Source organism: Zygotorulaspora mrakii, chromosome 7, assembly GCF_013402915.1.
Source record: "Zygotorulaspora mrakii chromosome 7, complete sequence".
Lineage (NCBI taxonomy): Eukaryota > Fungi > Ascomycota > Saccharomycetes > Saccharomycetales > Saccharomycetaceae > Zygotorulaspora > Zygotorulaspora mrakii.
The window spans coordinates 207,650-222,167 of record NC_050725.1 but is presented as its reverse complement, the minus strand read 5'-3'; the positions used below and the strand labels follow the sequence as shown (position 1 = coordinate 222,167).

At 39.6% G+C, this 14,518-nt stretch overlaps 6 protein-coding genes across 6 annotated transcripts; 5 read left to right on the top strand and 1 right to left on the bottom strand.

Annotated features, from left to right (window-relative positions):
- Window positions 1-78: 78 nt before the first annotated feature.
- Window positions 79-1,461, top strand: HBT1 (Hbt1p; the record flags this gene model as incomplete). The annotated part of the gene is made up of 1 exon (XM_037290070.1): window positions 79-1,461. The coding sequence occupies one exon, from the start codon at window positions 79-81 to the stop codon at window positions 1,459-1,461; it is 1,383 nt and encodes a 460-aa protein (XP_037145965.1).
- Window positions 1,462-3,754: 2,293 nt separating this feature from the next.
- Window positions 3,755-6,190, top strand: HG535_0G01230 (RNA-binding protein; the record flags this gene model as incomplete). Its single annotated transcript, XM_037290069.1, has 1 exon — window positions 3,755-6,190. The coding sequence occupies one exon, from the start codon at window positions 3,755-3,757 to the stop codon at window positions 6,188-6,190; it is 2,436 nt and encodes an 811-aa protein (XP_037145964.1).
- A 415-nt stretch (window positions 6,191-6,605) lies between these two features.
- SHS1 (septin SHS1) lies at window positions 6,606-8,231 on the bottom strand (the record flags this gene model as incomplete). Its single annotated transcript, XM_037290068.1, has 1 exon — window positions 6,606-8,231. The coding sequence occupies one exon, from the start codon at window positions 8,229-8,231 to the stop codon at window positions 6,606-6,608; it is 1,626 nt and encodes a 541-aa protein (XP_037145963.1).
- A 662-nt stretch (window positions 8,232-8,893) lies between these two features.
- GCR2 (Gcr2p) lies at window positions 8,894-10,561 on the top strand (the record flags this gene model as incomplete). The annotated part of the gene is made up of 1 exon (XM_037290067.1): window positions 8,894-10,561. One exon carries the CDS (start codon window positions 8,894-8,896, stop codon window positions 10,559-10,561), a length of 1,668 nt encoding a protein of 555 aa, XP_037145962.1.
- Window positions 10,562-10,736: 175 nt separating this feature from the next.
- Window positions 10,737-11,471, top strand: NNR1 (NADHX epimerase; the record flags this gene model as incomplete). The annotated part of the gene is made up of 1 exon (XM_037290066.1): window positions 10,737-11,471. The coding sequence occupies one exon, from the start codon at window positions 10,737-10,739 to the stop codon at window positions 11,469-11,471; it is 735 nt and encodes a 244-aa protein (XP_037145961.1).
- Window positions 11,472-11,930: 459 nt separating this feature from the next.
- Window positions 11,931-14,486, top strand: PSY2 (Psy2p; the record flags this gene model as incomplete). The annotated part of the gene is made up of 1 exon (XM_037290065.1): window positions 11,931-14,486. One exon carries the CDS (start codon window positions 11,931-11,933, stop codon window positions 14,484-14,486), a length of 2,556 nt encoding a protein of 851 aa, XP_037145960.1.
- Between the last annotated feature and the right edge of the window lie 32 nt (window positions 14,487-14,518).

The window sequence follows — 14,518 nt, the reverse complement described above, 5'->3', positions numbered from 1 at the left end:
ACCATTTACTAACTAATAATGAAACGTTGCTAATGTTCTTTAACGTCTTGTAAACACAGTATATCAAAAAATCAAACAATGAGCGGTCGTAACGAACAAATAAGAGAGGATTATCCAGTAGATGCATTTGCAGAGTACCAAGAACACACTGGAGGTTCAGATAATGGCAAAAACTTCGGTGAACATAGTACTGAAAGTTACAATAAAATATTGGGCATGGGGCAAGATGATTACGCGGCACCTTTGCCAGTATCACACGATTTAGGCCCAAAGAATGAGAATCCGAACATGAACCCATTGGCTAATGTAGGCCAAGAGAGAAGTGAGAGTAATGAAATGAGAGGATTCACTAAAGATGATTTTACTAACGTTCCAGGCACCGGAGGAACAAGAACCGCTGATAGGTATGAAGGTAAGCACTTATCTCACTCAAAATCCGGCACAAGAGATAGTGCCGGAATGACAGGAAGTGAACATAAAGAATCGTCAGATTCGAGCAAACCTTCTGGTTTCGCCAAAGTGAAAGATTTGATGACCAAGCATCACCTTATGAAAGGTAATAGTAAGAGTGACAAATCAAAGAGCGAATCAGCTAAAGGTCGCAGTGACATGGAAAAAAACAATGTGGGAGATGATGATATGTTGAAAAATGGGACAATGGGTGCTGGCGCTCAAATGCATGGCAATACTAATGCGCCCTCAACTAACCCATCCATGGGCATGCCGATGGAGATGAAAGGTGGGGACACAATGGGATACGGAGAAGGTAAGGTTCCTGTGACAAGCGAAAGAAATGCTATGAATCCGCCAAAGACAACCGTCGATGATGCCGATATTACTCAAGATCCAATCGCGTCTGCAAGAGCTCAAATGAATGAAATGTCTGCGCACGAAAAACAAAAGAAATCAGGTAGTTCACATTCAGCCGATTGGAACAAAAGCAAATTGAGTTCCTCCATGAGAACTGCAGAAAATGAGCGTTTAAGGGATCCTTTATCGGGTGACACGGGTATAAGCGGTGAAGGGCAAGGCCCTCACAGGGGTCGTGAGTTAATTGACGAAGGAACTGCAGGAGCTTACGCTAATGCTGTTGGAAATTCGCCAAGTCTTGTTGATCCATCTGTGCCAACTTATGCCCACAAACAACATAGCACTGATGCAGGTACGAAGGATGAGCGCGCAAACTACATGATGCATACTGGTGGAATGCAAAGTGGTAGAAAAGTATCAGTTGGCTCAAACAATCAAGATGTTGAAATGGGTGGTGTTCACAGCTCAGCACCTGTGACAGAGGAGACAAATATGGGATATCGTTATCATGGTAAAGACACTATTCCAAGAGCGGGCCAGATGGAGCATGAACATGAAAATGATTACTCAGAGATCGGAGAGCCTCATGGCCATAAACCTGGCATGTTTGAACGTATTAAACGTACTCTTTCAAACAAAAGTGATCATTAATGGCTTTTACCCCCCTTATGTTGTTCAAGTATGAGTTCTTTATAACGATGACTGTTGTTGTCATGGTTCTGTTTTGTTTTATTGATGTCGATGCTGAAGCTTCGGTTCTACAAATTTACGACTGTAGGTTTATATAGTTCCAATTAGTTTTATATGCACCTTTAATGTTATTTTGCGCAGTGCAGCAAATCATCTATTGAGACAAGGCACAATTATTTAGCCGCCGAAGTCAAGAAAAACGCAAAAAAAGTATAAGAAGACGCGAGAAAACAGCACTTGATTCTCCGAAAGAATATCAACAGCACACTTACTGGTTCATACAAAGTGAGTAAGCTACTTTCCATTGACACGTAATAATACAACCATGTCTGACAAGTACGGCACTGGCTCTGCCAATACCAAATTCTCCAAAAAGAAGCTTTGTAATGATAAGTCAAACAGCAGCAACAAAAAGATCGAATACAAGAGCAAAGCTAATAAAATTAGCAGGAGGACAGGTAAGGGAGCCGCCAATTGCACCAAGGTGGTCCACAACAGCAAATCGAACTGCAGCGAGGTACTCAAATGCTGTGGCGATACTCACCCTAGCGATGACGAAATCGTAGAAAAAAGTATGACACAGAAGGCGCCTCCAAAAGAATCAAGTATCCCTATCATGGTAAGTAAAGCGGTCCAGACCCTGCCCCCCCTCACCTTACAACTGGACGCGTTGTTCAATGCCAGAGAATCAGAGAATGAAATTCAGGGAACCGTGACTCCTGGTATTCCCCTCCTATCAACGAACAGTACAATGGAATCCTCATTACCGACAGCATCCGACTCAGCCGCAGATACACCTACCAAATCGCCAAACTCATCAACAGACACATCATCAGACACGTCATCAAACACCGCTACAATCAATGGTGAGATACCACATCCCTCTCGCAATAAAGCCCTAAAAACCGCTTTCTCGCAATCGCTAACCCTCGCTGAATTAGAAACTTCCTATGATAGCTCCCTGAGAAGACTGGCTTATCAGCTTTCCAACTTGTGTGTCACCACTGTAGATCATCGTGAAGAAGAGGTGCCTTACACGCTATAAAGGGAAACGTAATTGTGTCTCACATTCCACGGCGCCCTTTTTACCCTTTCCTCACCCTTTCAGTATTTCAGTACCACCGTGTCCCAAGCTGACATCGGGTAACCCAAATACTACCTGCTGGTCTTTGCTGGTCAATTCGCTCTTTTTAGAGAAGAGATTGCCTCAGGAACCGAAAGGGGGCAATCTGACCAAAAAGATCGTATTACACGAAAGATAAATAGGGTGTGACTGCCATGTGCACTACTGAAAATGCATTTTGCCTCCAGTAAGGGTAGCTGAGTTTGTTTTAACGGAGCTGTACTGCTAGCGTATTGTGCTGTTCAGTCAAGTATTTCCTGGCAGCATTAACTGTTGTGATTGACTTCGCCTACTTTTTCACATAGGTAATTGACTTTCCAACTGACTTCGTTGATAGTTAGCTTTCGCATTCTGCTTATAGAGCAAGAAAAAGTATCAATATTGAAGACAGCTCAAATAAAACGCCAACCTTTTTGATATTTGGGCAGGCGCAAGAACAAAAGACTCTTCTTGGACGAGAAAAACACGAGCTTTCTTCTTCGCGAGGGAAAAGAAAAAATCTAGAGTACAAGAAAGACTGCCCCGAATTTGCGAATCCTTCCAGAGAACGTAGCGTATTAAGAATTACAGGCGACCCAACACAGAAAATTTGGATTTTTCGAGTTTCAGTATCGTCCTGTTCCGCTCTCCTTTCTTTATTTCTCTGTTGTGTATTTTACCAGTTTCATTATTTTGAAGGGACGTAAAAAGGACACCACGAACGAAACAACGAACTGCAAGGTGAGAAGAAAAAGACAAAATAAACAAAAAAGTTTGAACTTCTTGGTGCGAACAACGATACCTTGAACAAAAAAAGGTTCGATCAAAAGCATCTGAATAGAGTAACTATTTGACAATAGTATAATTCTCATCATTGAGTTAACAGTTACTGCCATCTTTTTCCCTTTCTAAAGCTTTTTTCGGAAAATTTGTTTTATCTTTCTGGGCCTTTCTTCCCTTCCTACTTATTCAGTAATCGATACACGCGAACTTCTGCCACGCCAACTGCGAAGGAGATATAGGTGTAGAAGTAACGAAAGGTTATTCAATTGATATTCATCCATCAAAGTAACATCAAATCGATTTTTGTTACCAGCGGGATTACTGTTTCATTGTTTTCTAGGGACAAGACTCAGAAAATACCGGTCTCATATGCTGGTTTTACAAGATAACGTGCCCATGGACAATTCAGGCTTTTTTGTTCAAGGAACATTTGGTTCTAATCCGGAGAGTACACCCATTGGATCATCAAATAGCATTTCACCCAGTCATCGAAATGTTTTGACGCTTAATCATCATTCTAATAGTGAATCAAATATACAAAGGTCATATCCTGGTCCAGTTCATCATGCTCAAACCCATACTTCACAAATTCATAGTAGCACGAGTAGTAATAATAGCATCCACAGCAACAATAGCAACAACAACAGCAGCGATAACAACAATAACAGTAACAGTAATAGTAGTAGTAATATTAATGGCATCAGAAATGAAAGAAACTCACCTCTACACTTGGCATCAATGCTGAATAATATGTCAATGGGTGGTGCGGTACATGCAAATATACCGCAACAATCTCAATCGTCTCAGGAATCTCAGCAGACTTTACAGTCGATGAATCCGAGCTCTTATCTGCTGAAATTAAAGAATGTTCCATCTGATATTACTATTAGAGAATCACACGCCATATTTTCATTGGCTAATGGTGTTTCAAATATCGAAATAATAAAAGAACGCAAAGATTCAATCTCAATGAATCAAAGTAATTACGAATTATCCATCGTTGCAAAATTTTCTTCATTACCATTGGTAACGCATTATGCATCAATATTAACATCAAAGAACGATGTTGTGGGGCCAACTTATCCATTCCCTTTTTTTGTTGAAATAATAGACGAATTAGCTAACCAAAAGGTTCCATTCCAAAAGCAAAAACTTCAATATCAACTATCCTCATCTGGTTTACCAATTTCTCCAGTTAACTCGCTTCATCATCAGCAAATGTCACACTCTGATGAACTTCTTCAATCACCTGGGCAACCTCAGTTACAAGGCCAAGCCAGTTCTTCACAGCCCCAATCACAATCACAATCACAATCACAATCACAATCACAATCTCAACCCAAGTCTCAATCCCAGACTCAATCTGCTCAATCTCAAACTGAATCACGGGCTTCCTCTCAAAATCAATCGCAACTCCAATCGCAATCGCAATCGCAATCGCAATCCCAGTCACAGCCGGCGCAGCAGATTTCTCCAGTGTCTACCTCTGGATCTATCAGTAGGCCCGGCTTAGTTCAGACACGTTCGCGGTTTTCTTTTAGTGATCCATTTTCTAGTTCAAATGATACATCGCAACAAAATCAGAATCAACAACGTCCGACGTCATCGTCACAGGCCGGTTCTACTATCACTCACAGTCGTTCGCATCAAGATTCTCAGTCAACTGACGTCGGTAAATCTTTATTGTTGATGGAAAATGACGATATAAATGAGAGCATATGGGGCTCAAGTGCAATGCCAACAAGTATGAATGGATTTACAACCAGCCCGCAAGCTTCAACCCCGATATTAGAATGGGGTTCCTCAAACAGAAAGCAAAGCTCATCATTTTTTCTACCACAAGGGGGGAACTCAACTGTTGTTACTCAACCTTCAACTGGTCAAAGTGTCGATGTTTCGTCTACAGTCCATACAATTACTGGTAATCCATCTAATGGTTCAACAATATCTTCACCCTTTTCCATGCTAGGTCCGGTACCAGGCAATAACGCTCACCCTAATCTGCCTAGTGTAATTGGTGGAGGTAATACTAGTGGTGTTGGTGGTAATGGTAATCATACTGACTTGAATCTTTCCGGTACTGGTAGTATCAGCATTGGTGGTGGTTCTGTATCTAGGAAACACACTGGAGTTTTTAAACAGAATAGTCAAGGTCCACAGCAGTCGCAAGACAATAAACAATCTCAAGATCAACAGTTATCCCCATCTCAACCAAATACACCACAAAAAGGGTCTCAAATAAGATCTACTGTAAGAAGCTCTCAAACAACAAATGGTGGTCAAAAAAGTAGCATTTCAAACTCTTCATCGTCTACAAATGTGACAGGATCCAGTACAATTTCACAGGCTGACTTGTCACTACTGGCAAGAGTTCCACCACCGGCTAATCCAGCAGACCAGAATCCACCTTGTAACACGCTATACGTAGGTAATTTACCTCCAGATACCACTGAACAAGAGTTAAGGCAGTTATTCTCAGGCCAGCAAGGTTTTAGAAGATTATCATTTAGAAACAAAAACAGCAATGGCAATGGCCATGGCCCGATGTGTTTTGTTGAGTTTGATGATGTTAGTTTTGCAACTAGGGCTTTGGCCGAGCTTTACGGTAGTCAATTACCACGGGCTAATGCAAGTAATAAAGGTGGAATAAGGTTAAGTTTCTCGAAGAATCCGCTTGGGGTCAGAGGCCCCAATAATAGAAGAGCCAATAGTAGCACATCTGTCAGCAGTTCAGCTAGTGCAAGTACAAACACTAATTCTGGATTTGTGAATTATAGTTACTCAGCGGGATATGCCAAACCTTAAGCCTCGATTTTTTTATTCGATTTTTGGGTATTCTGACTCTTTATTTTTTGTTGAGAGCAGAATGATCATCAAAAGATTAAAAGCATTTTGCCGCATTATTTTTGTTCAATCCGCTGCGAAAATAATGCTTCGAATGTAACCAATATTAATTTTTCTTCTGTTCACTGTTTGATTTTTCAAGTATGTCCTGTGCTGTTTCATCTGTTACATTACTGTCATATATCGCATTTTTTATATCCATTTATCCTGGCGGCAAGCTGATCGTTATCAGTCTCACATGTAACTATAATAGCTTTTTTTTATCAGCTTTATATCTCTAATAATATTGCCCCTATAAATTATTTACTTTTGGAGTTAAATTATTTAGAGTTATAATCATCAACTTGTTGAAGTTTCATCATATTAAGCAATACTTTCATACTTTATTCTTGTTTGATGCAATCGATGCCAAATCAGTGTACGTATCTTCTTTCTTTATTTGACTTTGCGGACGTGATACGGTTGTGTTGGAAGCCAAAGATGAAGATGATTGATCAAGATGCCTTTGGCGTAGAAGCTTTTCCTTCAATTTCAAGTCATGTGCTTTCTTTTCAAGTTCTGCAATACGTATTTGCAATTCTTTTGCAGATTGTGCCTCTAGTTTCTCCAGTTTTTGTTGCCTTGCAATAATACGTTCGTGTCTCAATACGTAAGGAACAGTTTCTGATATACTTCTTAATTTGGTTCTATCAGGATTACTATTAGATTGAATCCTTGGTGATTCTTGTTTGATTGACCTAATGATCTCTTCATTCTCATTCTTGATTGATCGTGAAATCTGCCTTATAGGAGAATCTTCGGTCTCAGTTTTGTTGGAATTTAATTCTGGTGTGGCTGGTAGATCAGATGATAAAGCTAATGATTGTGAAGATTTGAAATGTCCAGTATTAACTAGTGAGGCAAAATTACTCAAACTTGGGGCAGCAGAATGTCTCTTGTCACTTTCTTCACTCTCATTCGATCCATGTAAATCTTGCGAAGCGTTTCTCGAATCAGACACGGATGATAATTTTTCAGCACGGTAATTCTCATACAACAAATTCTGCGTTGTATCCTTGAACTCTTGTAAATGAGAACCAAATAAAACGTTTTTGAGAATATTCAAATCTGAAATGTTTGGATCATTGATCAAAATATCACCCCAGGTATATTTTCTTATGTAGTTACCATTTTTATCCTTCAAATCCGAACAAACAACTGCGAAAGGTTGTATATTCGATAATGACTGGTTTTCTTCGATAGTCTCTAAATCATCTTCATCAGGGTCCGCTTCGAATTTGAATACAGGTATATGAAATCTTTGGATATCTTCATTTATGGTTTTCCTAAAAATGCTCAGTTCTTCCTTAGTAAATGAATCCGCTCTGGAGATAATTGGTAAAACATTGGTATAACGAGAGATTTTTTTCATCAATTGAACATCCAACTCTCTCAACCCGTGTCCTGTTGGTTCGACAAAGTACAATGCAACGTGAACTCTGGTGTCTTCGAATCTTGGGTTTCTTCTTATACGGGTTTCTTCAGCTAGAACAATATCGAATTGCTGCTCCAGATACAACGTAATTTCATCGAAACATAACGAATCGTCTAAATTTTCACCAATTCCGTGTGTATTGATAAGATTAAAGAGAATATTCTCCTCCTCTTCGTCAGAGACATCTGTTGGATCACGCCCTATTTCCACAGATGTCGAAGTAATGGTAATGCCTGGCTCCAACTCAGCGCGCGCAGCATCAAAACCAGACATATAAGAAGGTATCCCATTCTTTGAGTTGAACGAAACAACTTTTGTTGGCGATGACACTCTTATTCTTGGCGAAATCTCATAGTTGTCGAGGTGGCCATACCTATGCGGGAACAAATTGGATTCTAACAGGTTATTGGCAAAGGTGGTCTTGCCAGTGCCCGATGGACCACATAGCAGCATGGTATATGTGATCCCCCGCTTATTTTCCTTCTTCCTGCGGAACAGATTTGCCGGAGGCTGTGAAGGTGAGTCCATCTCCTTAATCAATTCGCTGTCCTAGCAAGCGCAGCAATTGTTATTTCAAACCCTTGACACAGAGCAGTATCTCCAGAAGCCAAATAGCACAGCAAAGACTTACACCAGCACCTACTCCTGCCTTCAACTGCTGTCAATCGCGATAAATCCTTCAAAAACTTCTGTTTTACGTGTATTATTCACGTAAAATTCCTGTCATGGTGAGATCAAACATGATTCCTGATCGGATAATTCCGGACAAAACTACAAATTTCCACAAATCGGACAAAAAATGGAAAACTAAACGTCGGGTAACTTATTGTCTAATAATTTAATAAATTGTCCGGATATTTGCAGTCCGAGTTGACCGGACAAAATTATTCAATCTTTTAAAATTTCTGTCGCATCTGTTGGAAAGTGCGCATTCTCTTGAAAAGAAAGAGAGCTATGAAGTTTGATTCAAAAGAGTTAATGTGAAGTTTGGGTGATATTGGAGCCCGGAGAGCACTATTGAGAATTTAAAAGAAGAGTGCAACTCACTCAAGGTGGAGAACAGCAGAAAATTTAAGAGCTACTGTGTCCTTGTTGGTTCAGATCGGTTCATTAAAAAGTCTTGGAAAATAAAAAAAATATACTGATTGTACATTATATCTTCTAGGGTTCAAATTGATATCGTTTGCGTTATGAGCGATCTTGACTTCAGCGCACTTACACACCAGATGGTAACTACAGCGGGAATAATGCATCATCAGACAAAACTTGACATTTTCATCATAAGAGCATATAAATTACTGTCTAGTGGGTCGATTATAAACACGAATACGTTGCATAGTGTTACGAACTCGCCCCAGACATCCACTAATACTCCTGCAGGAACTGCGAATGCAGCTTCGACGAACAGCGCAGGCACAGGTGGGTCAACAGGCATAGCAGCAGCAAACGGTAATGGCAGCATCAATGGTACGGCTAACGGCTCGCAAGGGATCGGAAGCTCCAATGCAAATGTGAATATCAGCAATGGAGGGTGTAATACGCTGAACACCAACTCTACCAATCCAATACAACTTCAATATACACAACTGTTTGGGAAGATTTCTAAACTATACAATGCGACTATATCGTCAGGGTCGATCGATGATAGGTCAACCTCGCCCAAGTCAGCGATAGAATTGTATCAAAGATTTCAGCAGATCATAAAAGAGCTGGAACTTAGTTATGAGGTAAGTCCATATAGTAGGTATTTCAAGAGACTAGACCAAGGACTATGGCAAATCAAAGACGACTCAGAATTGAAGAATGATAGACTTTGGGAGCACGTTTCAATGTTCATATTTTCCATTTATGATCCCAGGACGGGGCAGATGATTAACCAGGGAAGGAAAAAGGCTAATTCTTTAGCGGCCTCTACAAAGGGCTCACCAAGTGAGAATGGCAACGGAAATGGCAGCTCTTCAAACAACAGTAATAACAACACCAATAACAACAACAACAACAATAACAGCAGTAATAATAATAATACTGGTAACGGTACAAACAAAAGACAGCAACACCAGAGGGCAAGCAATAGTGCAGGAAATCCAATAGTTAATCCGACAATGAATAATATGATGATGGATGTGTCATTACCGCAACAGTTACAGCGTAGGCTGCAAACAATCTCACAAGATGTGAATTCACGATCTTTGAATGGATACTACGCGCAGCCAACTAGCCCTGGTCAAGGTGGATTTGGATTTGGTCTAGATAATGATACAACGCTGTACAACCCGAATGGCAATAATTCAACCTTCAATAATAATACTTCAAATTCCTGGAAAAGAAGATCATTAGGATCTCTAGGAGAAGACGCACTGGATGATGATACAGTAGAAGAGTTGCTGCAGTTAACAAATACAGCAAAAAGGCAAAAAACTGCAACTCCAATTAATTTCAATAATGTTAATGGGAATAATTTGAACACAATGAATACAGACTCTAGTCAAACAATGAATACAACAATGAACCCACAGGCAGTGATGAATAATGTAGACAGTATGAATCGAAATAGTACTTTGAGCAGTTTTGCGAACTCAAACACTGCCAACAATGGAATGATGATTAATGACACCCTTAACTCTAATGGTCAAAATTTAAACATGAACGCGAATAATAACAATACAGTAACAAATGCAGATCTCATGGTAAAGCACATCAAAGGCTCTTACGATACTTTGATAACCGAAAAAAATCAGCGAATCAATCATTTGGAAAGGGAATTGGAAATGCAGAGGCAAGAGAGTCAATGGCTGAGAAAAATGCTTATTGAGGATATGGGGTGTATAAGAAGTTTATTAAAGGACCTGCGAAGATAGCCGCATTTCCATATATATGCGGCACATACATAGTGTTAAGATTGTAACTATATTATTTAACGTATTACCCGAATAATTACTTGTATTTTAAGGGTTCCTCACTCGATATCCTACGAGAGATTTAACTCAAAGTTGCTCTATTCAAGACAACCAACATTCTTGTCAGGTCACCAAAATGTCTTTGATGAAGGTGGTATCTGCCAAGCTGGCAGCTGAAATTGACCAAGAATTAATGGGACCACAAGTTGGCTTCACATTGCAACAACTAATGGAGCTCGCTGGATTTAGCGTCGCTCAGGGAATATATCGTGAGTTTCCTCCCAACAAAAGCAGTGCTAACAAAAATGTGTTAATCATTGCAGGCCCAGGCAACAATGGTGGCGATGGTCTCGTATGTGCTAGACACCTAAAATTGTTTGGATATCACCCCGTCGTGTATTACCCAAAGAGAGGCAAGAAGAACGAGTTTTACAAGCAGCTCGTGGACCAGCTAAACTTTTTCAAGGTTCCAGTTCTGCCAGAAGATATCGGGCCTGATAAATGGCTGGATTACGCGAAACCAGAGTCTACGCTATGTATCGTAGATGCCATTTTTGGCTTCAGTTTCAAACCACCAATGCGTGAACCGTTCGAGAGCATTATTGACCAACTGTACGAACTTCAGAATAAAATTCCCGTTGTATCTGTTGACGTGCCATCCGGTTGGGACGTCGATGAAGGACCACTTTCCGATATGTCACTGAACCCAGCTATGTTAGTGTCCCTCACAGTCCCTAAACCAGCCAGCACACACTTGAAACCGAGTGCATCCCACTACGTCGGTGGTAGATTTATTCCGCCTGAATTTGCAAAAAAGTTCAAGTTTGATACTTTCGAGTACAAGTCTACCGACCAAGTGCTCAAGCTCTAATGACCTCCACACCTTGCAGTCCGTTTTTTCCTGCAAAAAGATATATACATATTTAAAGATACATAACGACTATGAGATGAACTTAAGACGTAAAAACATAATCAAGGTCTCATACCAAGCGCCAATTGTATGGGGCAAAGCTCATTATCTATCAGCATTTTCTATCAATTCCTTTTCAAATCCTTCTCGGCAGAAAAAGAAAGCAGAGAACAAAGCGATGAAAGACAAAAAAGAAGTAATATGAGAAGCGAAGAGTATACATGCACTTTTTGAAAAAAAGGTTAAGATAGCGGTTGCAGAACATCCAGTAGTTGCTATTGTACTATTAAATTTATAACGTGTGCTTCGCTGGTCGGACTTGAAATTGTTTACTCTGAGGTTGCAATACTATAAAACTAGTTTCACGAAGCACTAGGCAAACGCGTTTGTTTAGTAAAACACTGTGTAGTATCAAATAACATGCAGGCTATGGATGCTCGAAAGGTCGAAAATGGAGTTTCCAAAGTGGATGGAATAGATGAGAATGAGCAGCGTGCTTCGGAAAGTGAAGTGCGATATGGCATTAGCGATACTAAGCCCAAGCGGGTGAAAGCCTACATTCTGGAAAATAACGAGTGGAAAGATACTGGAACTGGATTCTGCGTAGGTAAAATAGAAATGCACACAGAGATTAATGATGACACGGAGATGATGCGTGCATATCTTATAGTGAATGATGAAGATTCGCCGGCAGAAGTTTTGTTGAGATCGCAGTTGGGAGGAAATATAGAGTACCAGAGGCAGGAAGAAACGCTTATTGTATGGAAAGATATTAACGGTCGGGATATTGCTTTGAGCTTTGAGGAGAGTGTTGGCTGCGATACCCTGTGCGAGTTTATCGTAGAAGTCCAAAGACATGTAGAATCCAATATCTCATTGGTTGCTGTCAAATCTAATGACAATGGGGTTGGATCAGTTCATGAAATCATAACTGGTCCTGTGGCATTGCCTTCAAGAGATATAGAACAAAATGAGCAAACTCTGATGGAATCGTTGAGGATACTGAATGAAAATATCGCGTTTGAATTTTTAAAGAATGAAACCGTCGAATTCGTATTACAGACTAATTACATCAATCTTTTGATAGAATGTTTTCATAAAGCTGAATCAGAGCAACTATTGAAAGAACTCTTTTTACTGGGATGTATTGTAAAAACCTTAGTTCTTTATAATCAGAGAGATATATTGGAACAGATGGTTGAAGATGACAAAATATATGGAATCGTTGGTATGTTGGAGTATGACACAGAATTTCCTACTATGAAAGCGAATCACAGAAAATGTTTGGAGTCATATCCACCAACTTGTAAAGAAGTGGTACCGATAGATAACGAAGATTTAAAATTGATAGTGAAGAAGTGTTTTCGCCTGTCCCTTTTAAAAGATGTTGTTCTTGTGCGATTTTTGGATGATCACAATTTTCATCTCATCCTCGATATCATACTAGATTTGCAAACATGTATTATTGGCTTTTTACAAATTGATTCATGTTTGGATAAATTACTTGATTTATATGATAAAAAAAATGACAAAGAAGAGGGAATCATCAACAAAAGGAAAGATGGGATCAAACTAGTCCATCAATGTGTTCAAATGTCCAAGAATTTAGATCCCATAGATAAATCAAAATTTTACAAAACATTGGTTAGAAAAAAATTATTCAAGCTACTGGATTATGCATTTCATGTGGAAACTGACAGTGGCCTTAGAATCATGGCCACAGATACAATTGTAACGATTATTGAGCATGATATATTATTAATTCATAATGTGCAAAATGAGGATTATGATTCCCAGCAACGCAATGATGAACCGGAATGCAGAAAGGACCTTATTTGTGGTGTGAAAGAATTAAATTCCCTTAATGATTCTGGCGCTAGAATGGACATGTCTCTACTTCTCATCTTGTCGACCATCTTGTTGACGGATAAAAGCCCTGGTTTACAAGAACAAGTTGCTCAAGCGCTACACACATTACTTCATCCGGACGGGTGTCTTTCAAATGGCAACGAAAACGAAAATAGCCCCATACACGATGAAACTGATACCAGTTTGAGTAATTATGGCCTCGATAGAGAGGAGCTTGGCGATGAAAATCCTAATGGAAACAACGGCAATGCCTCTTATTTTCAGATTGTGGATTATTTTGCTAATTTTTATAAGCAGGTTGCTCCTGTAATTTTTAGACCTTTATCAAAGGCAGGAAAATCGGATGAAGCAAAACCAATTTTTACTTATGATGACAATTTGCTTATTCATTTGGTTAAACTCGTTTCATTTATTTGTACTGAACATGATAGGCGACTGTCCCGAGAATTTGTTTTAGAGAGCGGATTGTTAGAGTCAGTGAGCGAGTTTATCGGACCCACTCACTCTCTTCAACTAAGACTGACTGCAGTTAGATGCCTCAAGAACATTATGTGTCTTGATGATGATTATTATCATAGGTATATGATATCAAAAGAACTCTATCGTCCAATATTCCTACTGCTACAAGAAAATATCAATAAAGATAATCTAGCTAATTCATGCATTCAGGATTTTCTCAAAATCATTTCTATAAGCTGCCTGGTTAACAAGGATGAATTTCCATTGGAAAACCCAAGTGTTGCTTACAAAAGAACAAATTTTATTCTTTTAAACAAGCATGTGGTCCAAAGATACGGAGATGTTCTATCAGAAGCCCATGATATCAAGTTCATAGAGGATATGAAAAAGTGCTACGAGGAGCAAATTACAACTGAGAAAAATAAATGGGAAAATGGCGAAGGCGCTGCTGAAAATCACGGTTTGATTCTAGTTGAAGAAACACGGACCCTCAGGAGGTCTTCACACTCAGCGTCAAGCGATAGCGATCCAGAAGAGAAAGAGAGGCACTCATTCAATCATCAAAGCGTAAGATTTAAAAAAGTACTTGAAAAAATAAATACCGTTGAACCACCGTCTGCCATCTTAGGGGAGCTCATGAGAGAATAAAAGTGAGCTTCTCAGTTCGAGCACACTATATA